Source organism: Botryllus schlosseri, chromosome 14 (assembly GCF_051294905.1).
Source record: "Botryllus schlosseri isolate E-star chromosome 14, Bs_hap1, whole genome shotgun sequence".
Lineage (NCBI taxonomy): Eukaryota > Metazoa > Chordata > Ascidiacea > Stolidobranchia > Styelidae > Botryllus > Botryllus schlosseri.
This window is the reverse complement of record NC_137249.1, coordinates 6,966,033-6,985,341: the sequence shown is the minus strand read 5'-3', so window position 1 is coordinate 6,985,341 and position 19,309 is coordinate 6,966,033. Positions and strand designations below refer to the sequence as shown.

At 41.8% G+C, this 19,309-nt stretch overlaps 1 protein-coding gene across 1 annotated transcript; it reads right to left on the bottom strand.

Annotated features, from left to right (window-relative positions):
- Positions 1-2,166: 2,166 nt before the first annotated feature.
- On the bottom strand, positions 2,167-15,039 carry LOC145455700 (CAP-Gly domain-containing linker protein 4-like). The gene is made up of 7 exons (XM_080333683.1): positions 14,253-15,039; positions 13,614-13,769; positions 13,045-13,138; positions 12,424-12,692; positions 8,279-8,495; positions 4,605-4,715; positions 2,167-2,672 (listed from the first exon to the last, which is right to left on the bottom strand). The coding sequence occupies exons 1-7, from the start codon at positions 14,268-14,270 to the stop codon at positions 2,422-2,424; spliced, it is 1,116 nt and encodes a 371-aa protein (XP_080189809.1). The 5' UTR covers positions 14,271-15,039; the 3' UTR covers positions 2,167-2,421.
- Positions 15,040-19,309: the final 4,270 nt, after the last annotated feature.

Below are 19,309 nucleotides of genomic sequence, written 5' to 3'. Positions count from 1 at the left end.
TCTACTGATGATTAGTCGTTTAGGCGATATAGGATTCAAATATACGCGGTCGATGCCGAACAATTTGATATTTGCATATTCGACTCATGAGCTGTATCCAGTGTCCTATACAGCCTGGCGCCACCATGGATGTCGGTGCGACCTGATATCGGCCGAGTTCCACATACGTTGAGACTACTGCACGTTAACACCGTGGTTTCATCTCTGCGATAATTTTGTCCTCCGCCGTAATCGTTTTTGCCGTACTTGCTTGTAGTATACTGGATTCCGATATTGGTTGTATGTCTGTGTCAATATTTGCGATGAAACCTTCATTTAATGTCTCGAACGGCAACTCCGCATAGTCTACTATAACTGTTGGTATCATGATAGGAAGATGTTTGAAACCGCGTGACTCAGAACTGAGAGAATTGTCTTGTGATTTATCCCCCAACATTTGGACGGGATTGCTATCTATCTCTGTGTTATCACTTATCACTTTTCGTTGATGATCATGTTACATGTTGAGCAATCTACTGTGTTTTAATAAATAAAATTAAAAAAAAAACGATGCTAAGATATTTTTGCTCTAAATGTCTGAAAACTTTCGGGTTTAAAGGAGTTGGTTCAGCTATGTGTTGACATTGTTGCAATGCTGTAACACCCACGGAGAGTAGTCTTGCAGGTTTAGATGAGCTGCCATATGAAACCTGGCCTAGTGTGCCGCTAAACGGCGCGATGCATCTGGAATAAATCTAGAACCCTCGAAAACTAGGGATTCCCCTCAATCGATATTTTTATCCTGGGCAGGGGTAGTACCCTTAAAAGAGGGGATTTCCCGGCGACATTTAGGGATTTCCCTCCATTTTCTCCTTCGTTTTATGGTAAGAGACGACCGTAAATTCGACAAAAACAAAGTGGAATCCCCTACGATTTCGTTTGAAATTCCCCTGTTTTGAGGGGTTCCCCCTCCGTGAAATCTTCATCTCCATCCGGGATAGATTAAATTATAGATAACTAATCTCCTGAGGTTAGTTATCTACAATTAAATCGAACTACTCTCGAACACCATGCTGCCACTATTGCGTATTGAGTATTGACGCCGATATGCTGGCATCTCCAGACCCATTTTAGAGCATCCCGTCCCGACCAATTCATCCATGAAACCTTTTACGATTCCCTTGGCGTAATATCCCAACTAAAAAACGAGAAAAAAATGTTCACCCACAAAATCATCACGCTCCTATCCAGGGCCGTTAACAGCACTTTCTCAGCCCCATATAAACCAAACTTATGGGGGGGGGGGGGCGTCAGGTTGCTCGTTTGGCCGCGACTTAGAACCGACATTTATTGTAGGCCTACTCTTAAGTAAGGACGCATTACTTCGCCTAAACGCGCGAAAATTTTCGACAATTCATGATTGAATCGGTCAATATGATTGGGGAATTGCATATATGTTTCTAGCAATTTTTATCCTCTATGCTCACGCAATCAGATTTCCGGGTAGAGGTGAATGAGATATCTGGAAAACTGTAGGGCCCGTAAATAATAATTATACATATTCGGGCGCTATAATCACTTCATTACATGATGTTGTTTCAAGACCTCCTATCTGCTATATGTCAAAAGATATTGAAATCGCCCATACGTACTAAACTAAAAGACGCACACGATTTCAAATTGGTATTTCTTCACTGGCAATTAAATGTTCATTGCGGGTAGCCAGATGTCTTGTGGGGTTCAGATTATATGGACAGGAAAATCCGACGCCAGCCATTTAGGGGTCTATGGACTGGACAGTGGACAATCAAGCATAGGCCTATCGAAATTTTCGGCCAGCATAAGGGCGGGCCTTTTCAGCCCAGGTTTTCTCGCCGCTGATCGCTCTGGCACACTTCTTGGAGTCGCATATATGTTACATGACCTAAAACTGTATATGTCGTGGTGGGGTAATGGCCGACGCCGAAACGCCCATTTCTATACCTCATGCTATTTTTAGGGGGAGAGTACCCACAAACTTTGGAATTCGGCAACTTGATATCGCGTACAACGCGAAAATTTTTTCAAGCTGCATAAATTTCCAAACAAAACTCTATAATTTATGCTAATTTACGAAATAATTTTGGGCCCCCTTCGAGCTCGCCCCCCCCCCAACTGTGGGGTTTGAGGTGCGGCAGTTACGGTCCTGCTCCTATATCTCCTATTGCGAATCCCAGCTGCTGTTACGACGAGCTCGATATTTTGCTGTAGCCTACCTGCAGGTCTACATAAGAGACCTGGATCTCTATACAATAGTTGGAAACGTTACTATATTATGTCAAGGTAATATCAAGTCATCCTGGAAATAACTGGGCTCTAATTACCACATTTAATCAATGCAGCTGGTGTGAGCGTTCGCGAATATATTGAAGATACCAACATCGCAAACCAGCACGGAAACCATCAATGCGACAAATATTCCGCGAATTCGGGAGTTGATCGCGTGTACGTCTCAGCTCTGGTGCTAGGCCGATCTACTACGTCACTGTTATCAACAGACGGTGAGCGCGTGCCGGGGCTGGGCACGGAACGAGCTAATCTCTTGTACTGCGCGAATAATCCGCGATACGGGCGACAAGAGAAGTATCGTACGCCATGCACGCATCCGTCGTTCTTTCCGTACGGCCCGTCCAACTCAACGCCGTACCAGAATCCTGCATTTTGAGAAAATCAAATATTTTACTTTACCCCACGAGAGGAATTGTGGTAAACCAAACCTCAATGTAATTTTAGTTGGAAAAACTTATTATAATACGACGACGAAATAACCAGTATCACATGAGGTTGTGAAAGTAGTTATGTTGGTAATCGAGTATTAGAGGTAACGTCGTAAAATACTACTTACGCACATGTAAAAGACGCTGATTCCGAGTAAAGTAGAAAAGGAAGTATTCTAGGCCTAGTTTTGCCTTTAAAATGAACACTGTAAAGCAGAAGCTGTCTAAGATATAACAGCTTAAGACCTTAAGTAGTGCAAGTATAGATTAAACCTACTTGAGTACCCAGGAAGTACTTCGGTTACTGAAGATACCAAATGTCTAGCGTATAGCCGGGTGTTGACTTTTCCGACAAGGCTACGTAATGATGTGTAACTGACAACTAGGGCTGGGCAAAATCGAGTACCTGAGTATAGATAACTAACCTACGGATAGATGGGCAACACGAGAGTCACGGTCGAGTGATGCGACAACGGCAGATTTGTTGTCGCTTCATAGCATGAAGCGGGAGCGTAATTGATAATCCCATAGATGACGACCCGAGCGCTCAAATTAAATAAAGTTGATCTTATTTGAAAGCTACAGTCGCGCTGATTCTGATAATATACATTAAATTTTCATCAAGGCAATGGAACCACCCCGAAATAGCCTTCAAAATATGAAAATCGGCATTGTTCTAAACAATCGCAACCACGCACGAACCGTTGTTATGGTCATTGTGCTGCGCCGTTGCAATTGTTTTAGAACAATGCCGATTTTCATATTTTGAAGGCTATTTCGGGGTGGTTCCATTGCCTTGATGAAAATTTAATGTATATTATCAGAATCAGCGCGACTGTAGCTTTCAAATAAGATCAACTTTATTTAATTTGAGCGCTCGGGTCGTCATCTATGGGATTATCAATTACGCTCCCGCTTCATGCTATGAAGCGACAACAAATCTGCCGTTGTCGCATCACTCGACCGTGACTCTCGTGTTGCCCATCTATCCGTAGGTTAGTTATCTATAACCTGAGTGATTCGATTCTGAATCACGTATTACGCTTCAAGTATTCGAGTATCACTCATTATGACGTCACAACAAAATGCACTATGTCAAAGTTCAGATATGTATTGTTATACCACCACAAAGAACACAATGCCTGTTATCCGTCACATTAAAAATATTTTGGTATTTTTCCGATTTCATTTTTCCGATTTCATTGCACTTCTTGACAATGTTGTGGGATGATCATGACTTCGGAAATGTGTTATTTCCAGTAACGTTCGTAGCTTTGTACTATGTCTCGTATGCTGCGACACGGGCAATCAAGGTTTCAAGGCTTCCTCAGTGGAAAATAGCATCAAAACTATTATTCTCGTAAGTAAATTAACTGTCAGTTGCGTGGAGCGTATAATTTCAGTACTCGAAAAAAATCGTCTTTTACCACTCGACTCGAATCATTAAAATTAATACTCGATTCAGATTCGAGTACTCGAATCATTGTGCCCAGCCCTCCTGACAACTTGGCCTAGGCATCAGAAATTTGCCGTGGCCCGATAAAAGTTTGACACGATACGAAAATATTGAAGAAATGACGCGACGTAACAGAAATACCAGGAAATGTGTGTCACAGTGCGTAGAATCCAACTTTACACAAGTGTCCACCCGAGGTATATCAATTTGATCTGTTGCAAGCATAGACCTACGTAACTCGGGTTTTTAGCATTGTGAGTAGGCCTATACGCCATATGATAGATGAAAATAGCAAGAGAAAAGAGAAATGCCCAAATTAATTGTATTGGCGTGTGAGAACCATTGAAGTATTCCTGTTATACAGTAAGTCAAATTAAATTATTAAATATAATTAGTAAAATGAATATACTAACCTGGGGCAAATTTAGTGGTTCCGGCGTATCTTATAATGCCCTTTGAAAATCCGCTGACAGCAATGAAGTCGCCGACTTTGTACTCCCATTTATTATCGATTTTGCTTTTCACTTAAAATCAATGTATAAACAATGAGACGCATAAAGAGACTTATAGGCACCATGTCATCATTTGATACTAGACTAGATGATCGGCGATAATCCTGGATGAACCGAATGATGCACTTGCATTTATCAGTTCAATCGTGAATTATATTGACTTTTCATTTAAAAGCATCGCAAGATTTCGACGCTTGTGCAATGACAGAGAGATGACGAGGAGACATATTCAGGGTATTAAATCAAACTTATAAATAGCCAGCATCAGAGCAATGTTTAGGAAATGTCTTTCTTTTATACTCCTCGTTTTGTAAGGAGATAAAATAACGATGATGGCGCTTATCAAATTTATCGGAATTTATTGTAGCATTTTTTCCGGGAATGCCCCGCGGGTATAATTATTATCCACCCGAACTTACACCTAAACTGTTAGTGCTGCCACTAGTATATCCAAATTGAAATACGCTGTATGCCAACTCGACCAGAATAACATTATCCCCGACAGCGCCTTAATAGGTACGGTACATGTAGAGCAGAGGTCTCAAACACGCGGCCCGCGGGCCGCATGCGGCTTTTCGAATTTCAAGTATTCGACAATATATTCAAGTGCCATATATCTTGTTATATACATATATAAGAACTTCAAGTTCACCCTGAAAATACTATAAAAATCGCTGATATCTCAGCAAACTTCACTATCACATCACTTTCAAAAGCAACCACGAGGTAGAAGATCAGCTATTACGTCACAGTTCATGATGATAAAACATGACCCGTTGATGATTCGTGACGTGACTGAAACTTGTGATTTGGTTTGGTGCGACCTCTCCTAAAATTACTCGATTTCGGGTCAAACGTTAAAATCAGAGAAGGAATTGCGATTCTGAACGGTGACTTGGTAATTCTACGGACGCGTCAATCTATAAAACTGCGTTGAGGAATACTAATATATCAAAAGGTCGTAGGTCGTGTTGCCTAGAACAGCTATCTAATCAGGTCGGTATGGCAACTATTAGCATTCTGTGACCCCCGAGACGCATAGTTGGTTACATGCTGGGTGTTGTTTGTTCTCTTTATCCATGTTATTATCGGTGGTGAGTAAGGTATAGTAGATATGCTCCACAGTTGTGCCACCAAAGAATTGTTCGGCGATTGGACATTTCTATTCCAGGGTCCGCAGACCACTTCGGGGTACGAAGCACCACATCAGGGGGTACGAGATGCATTGTGGAATTAGGCCTATATGGTGTGGAATATTTTTTGGCCAATTTATTCAACTGGAAAATAGTCTTCGCGCTACGTCAGATTTTGTGTGAACGGGCCTTTAGATTTTAATATACGTATACCACCAGAAATTGTGTTGAAAATGGACAGGGACTATACGAGAAATCTTATTTGAAGCACAAGGGGTACGATCGCTCAAAAGGTTAAGAAACAATGCTATCACTATGGCTCAATAATGATCATATTTTCAAGTTGTTATTGATATGTTCCAAGCAAAATCAAAAGCTGATTAAATTTTACTTTGGCAACGACAGTAACAATAGCAATAGCCTACTTCTCGCCACTATATCAAAACCCGGACTATACCGCTCAAATGCTCTGACATCAGATCAATTTTCAGTATAATTTAAAATATTCTGTATAAAATTGTGGCACGACTAGCTGCAATATTATAACCCGAGAGTTTTACGATGTCATGATGCATCCTCTCGCATGATGTCTATAACTCATTATTTTACCAAATTATGCTCGGCACAAAAACAAATTCATTCAAATATTTGAAAATATAATTTTCCGTGTCAAGCGTGAATAGTACAATATTGAATAACATTTTCACGGTGTTTGTGGAATGCCTGTCAGCAAGGTCCCGCCATATAAGGCCTACTTGGAACATTGAACATCCCTATTATTAATGCTGCGGCACGCGGCGTCATTAAAAACTAGGAAATTGGCCCGCGAACACATTTAAGTTTGAGACCTCTAATGTAGAGTAGACCAGGAGGGGTGGGCAGACTTGCTTCATTCGTGAGCCGCATATCAAATATCGTAGGCTTAAAAGAGCCACATCAAAATTTGAAAGATATGAGTTTATTACGTCACAATCGAATATAGGTTATCGAATGAAGTTAACTATGTAAATCAGCAAATTCACTCTGTAAATCTACTCCGTAAATCCGTCTTCGTAGAGTAACTTGTGGCAAAGTGTTGGTGTTTAATTTCGTAATGGCGTTTCAAGTTGCTGTTCTATCTTCCTATTCGTACTTTCTTTTCTTGCAATTATCGCTGGGCGAGATTTTCTTGGCCAAACTCTGCAGTTATTGCTAGCCTTTACAACACAAATGGAAGAGCCGTATGAACCATTGCTTGCCCGGAAATTACTGTGACCTGCGCTGACGTGATTAACATCACATTCATTGTTGAATTTACCATTGATTGATGACCAGGCACCATTGTTGCTGGTGAAACAATCACGTAAACTCGCTTCGAGAGTTAAATTGCGAAGTCCTAATAGTAGTGATTTAACCATAAGGAAAGAAATAACACGCAACAATCCCCACATCGTTAATTGCATCAATTTATAATCACGTTAAAGGTCACTAGCAAAATGGCGAAACACACGTGCAATGCAAAGAGCCGCAATGAAAAACTCAAAGAGCCGCAATGAAAGGCTTAAAGAGCCGCAGTTTACCGCGTTGGTCGCGAAGACGCACCCGGTAATTTCCTCAGAATGGTCACTTCAGATGCTAGGCGACCTATCTACCAAATCTACTTTTGAAATTCTTCATATTCTATTTATACTTGAAGTAGTTTTGACACGTCTTTGACATCGCTAATTCTACTCACAATTGAAGAGAAATTTACGGTATTACTAGACCTACTACCTGAGCAACGACGCTAACTACTTTAGCCTACTATCCGGGATAGGTGATACGGGAATAACGATACGTACGATACGTAATATCGGCGCCATAGAATTATAATCTACGGCTGCTAGGCAAGGAATATTGGCATTTCTTACATCTGTTCAAAAGCTGTCATGAAGTTTAGTAATGTATCTTAAAGTAGATGCCACATTTTTCGAATATCGTTTGAATATAAGGAGGTTATCGGCGAAGATGGTACATCGGTTTTATCGATATCGGTTATCCCAGTGGTTCCAAACCTTTTCTACTGATCGTCTCCTTATTAAGCTCGAAATATATTTATCACCTCACATATTTTCGGATCAGAGAAAAAGGACATATAAGACAGGCAATTCCGATCGCTGGTAAATTTTAGTCAACTTTCGCGGCGGTTTCGGAAAAACCCGTTTTCACGTGTATTTTGTGCCAGTATCCGGCAGCCGCGTAATTAAATGTGTTTGACTGGACGTTGTAACATTTTCGCCCCCAATCGCTCCCTCTGTTATTATCGCCCCTCTGATTCTCAAAATCGCCCTCTGGGAAACGATATCGCCCATGCTGGGAACCACCGCGTTATCCGATATCGGTCTCGTTCTGGCCCTGTCCCACCGTCGACATCCCACTTAATGTTTCGTATATTTCGTATGTTAACCATTATCCGACCTATACCTGATCTGCGTCTTTTTACTTTTCGCTTCCGGCGCGGAACAGTGGCGCGGCTGCCCCCGTAAATCTGCACGCCGTCGACTGGAGATCGGAAAGAGACGTTCAGAAGCCACGCTATCTCCAACGTGTTTATCCTGTCCTTGTGAGAGCGAACGGCCAGCGGCAAGCAATCCGCGGGTGTACGGCCGAGATCGTCTTTGACGAATTTGCAAGCGCCTTGCTGAACAGATACAATTGAAAAAGTAATTCCAGAGGTGGTTGGTAACGAATAACTACTTTTTATTTTCAAGTATACTCAAGTAACACTTATTCGAATGGTTATGTTCGTTGTACTCAAGTAGGTCTTTCAGTAACCACTTATACTCAGGTATGTCTTAGTTTAGTACTTACTCGACTGCATGGTTGTGGTTATGTTTTACACAGCTTCCATGTCTATTTGGCGGTTTTTAGGCAAAGTTACTTACTTTTACGCATTTCAATTTAGTAAAGTAGGAAGGAGTTTTGGTACATGGTTTCGTCGTCGCTATGGGTGAAATAGTCACGACGGGGGAGATAGCGTAGTGGTAACGATAAGCGCCCACCAATCTGACGGATCTGGGTCGATTCCCGTCGGAGGTTTATCTGGGCTCCTCTTCTTACGGCGACAAAAAAGCCCAGAATAAGGCCCGACGAAAGAAAACACGCACAAGGAATGGAAAGAACTAGTAGAAAGGGCCGCGGTTTCAAAATGATCAACATCGAAAAGAACTGTGACATCGGGCACTCTAGACCGAGGTGGATGTTAGAGTAAAGGATCGCTACTGATGCGTGTCGTTCGACATCCTCCTATCTGTTCATCACATCGCATTGTGTCTTATCGCATTGTACACTGTGTGTGACTTGTTTAGATGAAAAATACAACCCAACGATATTATTATTATTATATTACACGACGGGGAAAGGGCCTATTTATTCTGGTAACTGAATTTATTGTTTAAAATCGCACAAATTGGTAGCGTTATTATCATTTTGTGTTGGTCGCGAAAATTCACATTCCAAATTCAAATGTATCCAGCTCCGACTAACCGATAGAAGCATATACAGCCTGGGCCGTAACAGCACTTCGCCAGCCCCCCCCCAAAAAACGTTGGTCTTGGGCCCCCCATATGTTGATGAACCGAACCATGATTCAATCGGTCAAAAGGATCGGGAATTGCATATATGTTGCTATCTATTTTTATCCTCTCTCTGCTCACGTAATCAGATTTACAGGTAGAGCTGAGTGAGGTGTGTTTAAAGAGGTAGGACCCCTCAATATTATAATTAAACATCTTCGGGCGTATATTTGTTGGCAGGAACGAAACAGCACTTCGTCAGGCCCCGCAAAAAATCTTGGGTCTTGGGCTCCCATAGGGTGATAAACCTACCTCACATCATCTTGTTCGCTTTTGTCACGAAATGAGTGATAGGCTACTGCCGAGTATAAGCCAGCGCGAAAATTTTCGAAAATTCATGATAAAATCGGCGAATAAGATCGGGAATTGCTAATATATTGCTATAAACTTCTTGACCTCTCTGCTCAGGTAATCAGATTCACCGGTAGAGCTGAGTGAGGTGTCTTCGAAACTAGGGCCCGTTGGTATAAATCCTTAACATGATGTTATTTCGTGACCTCCTGTCTGCTATATAAAAATATAGAATCGCCATAACGTAGGCTAGGAAACTAAAAGACGCACATAATTTCAAATTGGTATTTCATCACTGGCATATAATTTTTCCCTGCGGGATGGTATTTGTCTTGTGAGGTTCAGATTGCCAAGACAGTATTTTGTATATATGACGAAGTTTTCGGTCAGCATTAGGGTAGTCCTTTTCGGCCAAGGTTTTCTCGCTGCCGATCGTCCTGGCACACTTCTTGGAGTCGCATGTTACATGGCCTACTTTATATGTCTTGGTGCGTCGTGGCGCAGTAATGGCCAACGCCGATATGCCCATTTCTATAAATCTTGTGTATTTCTTCTTGGGGGAAGAGCACCAAAAAATCAAGGTAATTGGCAACTTGAAATCGCGCGGAGCGCGAAAAATTTTTGAAAAAGTTGCATAAATTTTCTAAAAATACTCTATAATTAATGCTAATTCACGAAGTAATTTTGGGCCCCTTTCGAGCTCGGCCCCCCCCCAATTGGGGGGTTTGGGGTGCGGCAGTTACGGGCCTGTATACAGCCCATCGACCAAATCCACTTATGGAAACTACTTGAGTACTTTTCAAATCTTCATTTCCCGAGTTTACTTGAAGTAGTTTTGACATGTCTTTGACATTGCCACTTGCATTACATCTATCACCTCTCGTTGAGTTCGTCCTGGCTATAGCGATGCGATAATGTAAGTCATTTATAGGTAAATGACTTGTGTCTTGTAGCGTACCAGACCGATAAGGTCGGGTTACCGTATTTCGTAATCCGGAAAAGAGGGCACTTTTTTAATTATAAAAGTTAGGAAATTGAAAACAGCTGATTTTGAAATATTTACTGGAAATCTTGCTCATCACTTTGACTCGACTCCCGCATTACCCACTTTTTTACGATATTTCTGTGGTGTTGACTGAGAAAAGGTCATCGCTATGGTTCGACTCCCGAATGACCCGCTCTAACGCCCGCATTACGTATTTCGCGTCGTTTATGCCGATTTTAAGTTGACCTTGTCCATCAGCCAAGGAGGACATTTAGGCGCCCTCGGAGGACATTTTCAATTTCCGGAAAGAGGAGGACAAATCCACATAAAGGAGGACGTATGGTAGAGAGAGAGAGAGATATTTATTGATTTGTCCAACCGTAAAGAAAACATCATTGGCACATGAAACAACAATAAATGAACTTAACGGTATACGACAGGTTGTGACCAATATGACTCTGGGTAGGGTCAACTAGTCTGATCACACCCTGCATTAACAAATACAGATATTGTGTCATAAATTTGGATGCATTGGTTGGGATCGATCAATTCAGCTCAGCATAAAAATATAATACTGAAGAAACTAAAAAATTTGGTGTGAGACAAGCGGATCATTGGTAATGGGAGATGAGGTGACTGAATAATTCCTTTTTGAAGGAGTGGTATGGGAGGTCCCGTATTGATGAGGGGTATAGCATCCATATGACAGGACCGGCATAGTCGATCGATTTCTTTGTGAGGTTACTGGTGGGTCGATGAAAATAGATGTTGCCTTGGGAAGAAAATCTGGTATTGTGTGAGTGAACAGTTTGAGCAAGGACGAAGAAATCATTAAACACCGGAGGCAATTCATTTGAAAAATATTGAGGCATAAATTTAGCTACTTCAAATGTAAAAATATCGTCAAATTTTAGAATTTTGTATTTGCGGTAGTACTGGGATAATTTTTTTCAATGGGGCAAGCCAGCCATCAAACGCATGGCTCGGTTTTGCAGGGTACGAATTTTAGAACAATGTGAAGTACAAGCATTCCCCCATACAATTATGCCATACTGTAGATACGAGTAAATAAGCGGAAAGTAAATTGTCTTAAGCACAGATCTAGGAACTATGTGCTTGAGTTTTGTCATTACACCTGCACATCTAGAAAGCTGTGTTATGGTATGAGCAATATGCGGTTTCCATGACAATTTAGAGTCAATGATGATTCCAAGATATTTTGCTGAGTCACACAGATACAGTTATTATCTAGATTCACAGTACCCCTGGATAAGTGGAGAGATAGCGCAGTGGTATAATCCGTGGCTGCAACTCCAATGGGTTGCGGGTTCGAGTCCGACCGAGGTCGACTTCAGAATTCCTGGAGTTTATCTAGGCTACTCCTCGCCACCTCATCCGCGTAAGCGGTGCCTGTTGTAAATGACCATAGTAGTCGACAAAAACCATTAATACCACAAAGACGAAGAAACAAACAATCCTGGATAAGGTGGTAAGCGCCTCATTTTCACAAATAATCACTTTAGACTATTTCTACTTCTACTTGAACAGTCATATTGGAAAAACTACTTACTTTGCAAACCTCTACTTCTACTAGTAATTGATTACATATTTAAGGCGTTACGTCTACTTATACTCGAGTAGCATCGCCTACTACCGTGACCACCTCTGAGTAATTGCCAGTTCTGTATGGGTAAAATCTTGACTGCGAGATTTCATACCTTCAATAAAATCTTGACGCACCCGACGCTGAGGCACGCCACGGCGATGTGCAAAGGCGTGCCCCATTGAAACTCGCCCGAAAGACTGTGTAGAAGGCTTTTTGTTTCTCGCTTGGAATTTCCGTTGTTGATCATGATCTCCAGAGAAAGGACCGCGTCGAACACAGCGGCCAAGTGGAACGCGTTCATGTCGGTGTATAAAGTCCGTTGCGAACATTTCGCTCCACAAGTCAGCAACGTTACGAGCGATTCGGCAGGGCCAAATCTGTCTGTATATTAGTGTGAAGGATTATTGGGATACAATCAAATTTCAATCAATTTGATCATACGTATAGGTAGGTAGTGAGGTACTATCAAAATCGAGTGCCTGAGCGATTCGTTTTCGAATCGAGTCTAATTCATTGTGACCTCATAAGTGTACGGATGATGTGGAAAGTTCATATTCTCGATCACGAAGAAAATAATGCCAATTCTCCACAACATTACAGATGATTTGGTATTATCTCGCAGCCCCAATCATAAGTAGAAGAATGCAGTAAAATTAAGTACCAAAATCAATATAGAATTTCCGAATAAAATAAACGCCTGACTTTTGTGTAATACAAATGCACGTGAACGTACCCGATGCGATTCCTTCAGATCTGACGACATAATGCAGCATCGACATTCCCGTCGTCAGATCAATATCGCGAACTCCTATATTTCTCTCCAGCATCTTGAAAAAGGAGTATGCTATTTAAAAAATACATAACCCGACACCGACATCGTACACGGGTGCGGTTCGCATCTGACCTATATCAGACCGTATTATTCGGAAGTGTGTCCACTGTCCATGTCCATTGTCCAATTGACCACGGTGGGAGGTGTTTGAGAATTATCCCTCAGAATTACAGCATGATTATGCGGTCGCGGGATTTATGAACATTGAAAATACAGAGTAGTTATAGCCTGTATATAATGTCAAAACCAAAATCGCACGTTTGTCTTCGGGAATCGTGTGCTTTGTCGAATATCGACGCCATAGTCTACCTACGTACAGCCCGACGTTTCCGACAGCTAAGCATATTTGGTCGAAAAATTGTGATCGCAGAAAAGTGATATACACTCATGCAGAATACCGTAACGCCATACTGCGTTGTAAGATGCTAACTGAAGTTACAATGTTCAGCGCATTGGGTAGGCTTACATACCTCCGCAATTACAATGTCGATATTGTCACTGACAGAAGGGACAAATTGCCGCAGAACGAAGAAAAGTTCACCAGGCGACGTTTGTCGATCGCCGATTTTTACCTTGCCGTCGAAAGTTCCAGGGTCAATGATTATATAGTCACTTTCCGTTTCATCCTGTATATATACAACAACTCTAATAACGATTGTATTTAAAAGGCAAGCGACATGAGCACAGTTCGTGACATGACGGGTACCCGCCATCTGGGGTTGGTTGTTACAATTTCAACTTGAATTATTGCACCTTTTATATTTTTGTTATGGCGCCTGTGACAACCCAGCCCTGTAACATTTCTCTCCGGTCTCCTCAAGTATTGAATACTGTACTATTGTAATATTAGCGGGGAGCCTGCAATATAGAAAATGTCTCAATGGTGGCGCAGTGATGATAATTATTTCACGTTCAAGGCCTATATGTTATTATCTTAGAGATAGCGGTCTCTGTTGCCGTTTTGTATTGCAAGGGTCATTTGGCTCAGCAGAACGAAGGCGGGTGAGGTCTGGCTGCATGCATGCCAGACAATTCTGCGAACCAGCTGCAAACATCATTCAACAGTAGTAGCAATCACTGAACACTCTGAACAGTGAACACGAACATACCGCAAAAAGCCAATCCATGCAATGAGGCCGGTGTAGTAGAACATCCTTCAGCTGGTTACAATTGGTGCATCTGAAAAATGCAAACGGACTCTTCAAACCTCTGAAGTCTGAAGCGAGAGGAGCCGAAGCGCAAAATAGGCTACTACTGGTAGCAGCAACGGCGCAAATTCTGTTGGCTATACATACAGTATACTAGCCGGTAGCGAATATATAACACGTAATATCGGCGTTACCTCACATCATCATAAGGCATTTCCCCCAACCTTTCATCAAATGGTAGATAACTATATTGACCAAAACAGGCTATATGTATTCTACGTATGCGTACTCTGACAAATTTCAAGATGTCTAGCGCTTTTATATGCAGGTGGGCAAAGGACATAGGGCATTCAAACTAGATCACGTGGGTATAATCGGATAATGCAAGTAAGCTGCCAACGGTAATATAGCGATCATGATGCCCATAATATGCAACACAAAACGTATTCCATATCATATTAGCTATTGCCTGATGTTGTCCTATCCGTTAGAATATGATGACTATGTCGTAACCTGCTGCCGAAGTGCCAATTACTAGGTTCGGGCATATGGTACGACAAACAATTACTGAAATCTGATGTGTAATTGGTATTGAAGACATTGATACTAAAGCTTGCGTATGGAGCAACACCGATTACATCATGTGATTACCAGAGGAAAGCTTCGCTTATCACCAACCTGATGATCGCTACCGACTCGCTGGCTCCTGCTTGGGGGCCAGACCAGCTCCAGACAAGGTACCCGAGCATCAGTGCGCACTCGCACACACAGCCCACACACACACTATACACGATACGCGAATATAGCTGATCGTTGGCATTCATGCAATCGCGCAAGATAATCGATTTTTTTAATTTATTTTTTATTCATGGTATTTCGACTACATCGGTCATTTTACGCCAGGCAGATACATTTCATCACTTTTCTTAATTTTCTGTATTTACCGACTTGTAGCATGGCCCACTTCCGTTTTTTATGCGACACCGCTTACGCGGATCAGATCGAGTTGTTTCGGCCGTTCAACCAAATTCGTCCAGTAGCTTGGCTATACTATTATTTGAAGTCATGTCTCGGACACAGATTGGTGACGAAATATCATCAGAACCAGGGCTTTGGAGCAGCCGTAAATTTGCATTGCTCCAGCTCCGGAGCTTTCTTCTCTCATACATTAGCTCCGGCTCCAGCTCCGGAGCTGCATTATTACCACTGCTCCGGCTCCAGCTCCGGCTCCGGCTCTGAAAACTATCGAAGGTCTCTGTCTATATCAGGGGTGGGCATTCCGCGGCCTGCGGGTCATATGTGGCCCGCGAGAAGGTTTTGAGTAGCCCGCGAGCTAATTTACCATTATATTATCGAAATTCTGTTATATTACTGAAATTGAATTGCTCAGATTGTGAAATTGCAAGGCCAACCAAAAATGTAATTAGTATGGCCGCGACACTTGCGATGTTGATGACTAAAATGTCAGTTCCGATGCAATGGCAGATCCAGGGTCCAGCAGTCACATTTTAGTAAATCGTCGTACATTACAATAAACTAAAAAAGTAGTAAAATTTTTCTTCACGCTTCGCGTGTTTAATTGTCTCGCGATTTCTTTCTCTGTAGCCTACCCCCCACCTGAAAATGAAAAAAACGCCTGACTTAGCCGATTGAGTCTAACTATATTAGTAATTACGAGAGAAAGTATATTCGCGTTTGCGCTCGCAGAAAGATCGTCGACGATGAAATGTAGGCACAAAATGATTGTCGTATATCAGCGGAAATCTTCGATATCGATATGTCCAGATGCCGAATAGTCCTGTCCTTGCAAACTGAGCCCAGCGGGTGGTATACAGTCGACCCGCAATATACACAAGTAATAATAATATTCCCTTTGAAAATTTTACGCGCCTGGCGCGGCTAGTGGGCATCGCACTCGTTCGTCAATTTCATGTGGCCCTTTAGCCGAAAGGTTGGCCACCTCTGGTCTATATAGATTACTAATTTACCCGTGGGTTAGTTATCTATAGTAATCTAGCGTCTGTCAGCCGTCAGTAACATCGGATGCAGCAACGAAGACATAGGTGCCGCCGTGACAGCTTGTGACGACATAATGAGTACTTGTCAATTGTCGATAACATCATAGTTGCACTAGAACGCACTATACTTCGTGCCATTGCTGTGTACAGCATTCAAATTCTGATGCGGCGTTTTAACGCTGGTACTGTACTCGTTAACAGCCATACAGTTCAATTTAATCTTTAAATGTGCGATTATTATTCAACTGTAACTGTAGTAAGAGCAATACAAGCGGATGTAACGACGTGATCAATAGAAATTCGATTTGTACCAAATGGCCAATAGTTTGACGTTCAATATTGGTGCACTCATTACCAGTCCATCCAGCGTCGATCAAGTTTATCGGATCGGAATATAATATTTTCCCGTTGAAACGAATCGAATAATCGAATTAAACACTGTGCCATGCACATATTGCGCCATGACCATAACGAATTAAACTATGCAGTAGGCTATGCACATTTACAAGTATACGAAACAGATGATTACAAATTGGAAATCGCTTATCAAATCAGTAATTTGTCTCCAACATAAAATACCATGGGGTTTTGGGCTACTCTTCTGCCATCCCCTATTTACGATCGAAAATCCTTACTGGAGTGAATGACGATAATGCGCAGTAATGAATTCCAATTAGCATGCATAATTGCATACTCAATAACACTGTCCAATTTCGCAGCCCGATTAAAGAACTATCACGAATGAACGAGTATACGGTATTTGCTCATCCGATTCATAGCAACGATGAGATGGAATTTCTCGACTCGCGCTCGTCATATCGACATGTGCAACGAAATCACGTTTTTATCATCTCTCCCATCTCTCGAAAATCCTTACTGGAGTGAATGACGATCATGTGCAGTAATGAATTCCAATTCGCATGCATAGTTGCATACACATAACACTGTCCAATTTCGCGGCCCGATTGAATAACTATCATGAAAGAACCAATATTTGCTCATCCGATTCATAGCAACGATGAGATGGAATTTCTCGGCGCGTGCTTGTCATATCGACATGTGCAACGAAATCACGTTTTCATCTTCTCTCCCATTTCGCGTAATAGATAGTGATCGTTATTTTCGAACCGTACAATCGGCCAACAAGGTTATGCTGATGATGAAATTGCGGGTATACCGAATACCCCCAATATTCACAGGCATATTTCGCATACCGAGGTTCAGCACTAATGTAAGAAAATTGAACATTGAACATACGACTGCTCTGCTGTTAAATCCCCAGGAACATGGTTAGTCGGAAAAGGTAGTGCCAAAGAGGAAAAGATTCTTAATTCCGCGAAGGCCTGCTGTTGAATTATGTGAACTCAGCAGATATGGTTGTTGCATATATGTTAGCATCTTATGAAATACGTCGGAGCCAGAGCTACCCCTCAAATAACTGGCTCCAGCTCCGGCTCCGGCTGAATTTCATGTAGAGCTCCGGCTCCGGCTCCAGCTCCGGTAAAAATGCACGGCTCCGGGGCTCCGGCTCCGGGCTCCGGCTTCAAAGCCCTGATCAGAACGCACTGTAAACCAGGATTGTCATCTACTACCTGAGTCTCAACAGTTGCGCTCCCCGAGTGATAAATGCTTGAAACTACTTTTGTAAACAAATTTAGTATACCGTCCGCACATTCTAGTCCGTGACGCACCTGGCCTTACAGGTGAAAAGCGTCACTCCTCTTTTCATCTATAATTATCATCATAATACTTGAGTACTTCGAAAAAGTAGAAGTAATTCGTTACTGATCACCTCCGGTACTACTGAATAAATATATTGGCCTACGTTAACGCTACCCAATTTCGCCGTTATATTATTTGGCGTTCGTAAGCGTCACTGTTCTTACGGCATCGATCTTTACAAAAACGTCCAGAGGAAGACTCAATAAAGGACGAATACAAGGAAGAGAATGGACATTCGATAGATCAAGATTGAATACCGTTTCATCGGCCATTAATACTAGTAATGCCGGTGTGCAGAGTTTAGATTGAAAAACCATAGGCCTACTGGGTATCTTGCCTATATCACGTTGATCATTGTGTGTCAAACCCGAAGTCCTGAGTTTCTGATCAATCATTATTTCGATAAGCGCATGCGCATAACGAAATTCATTCGCTCATACGCATATATCACGACATGAAAAGAATTGGTGCTGGGTATCATAGGCCTATTGTCATTTCGAGATCCTGTTCATTACACCGCATTGTCTCTTGTGTATCAAATTGTGCACTAATAAATACTAGCGCCGATGATTGATTGCTCGTATTCAAATTTGTAAGAATATAAAATCCTACCACAACACAAACTGCCTATTTTTAAAAAGCTAATAAAATGTGTGATTCGTGAGCCAATTTGGTATACCGATTTGAAGATCAACGGATATACAATGGATCAAAGATAAACATCGGCGAAGTCTACTATGCAATATGCATACGAACGAACATCTTCTCTTGTTCCGTCGCGCCCACGTTGTTTCATTCAGCATTGATTGGTGAATTATACATTGATTAAGTAAATGTGCGTGCGAGCTCACCCAAGACAGACACATGGGCTCGGGGATGTGACCTTGTGACAAACTGCCTGCTGCCGCAACAGATTCTTGGTTGTACCGCAAATCATCTTGAAATTTTGGAAAACAACTGTATTGTATACGATCATAGGCTACTCTGATTCGTTACCCGTTTCTATTATGAATGAACTCATAATGCGAAATCATTCCGCGAATCTTGATCACGCATTATATGAGCTTCACACTTCAGCTTGCACTGCAACATTACTTACACAACGCGCAACAAATTTAGATGGATATATAGTTAATCCATTTGGAAGCAATCAATAAAGCATCATCATCATCGTCATTGGTTTATTAGCAATTTTATCAGTTCAATACACCACAAAAATGCGATACAATGAAAAGACAGGAATATGTCGAAGCGATGTAAAGAGGAGGCATGCACACT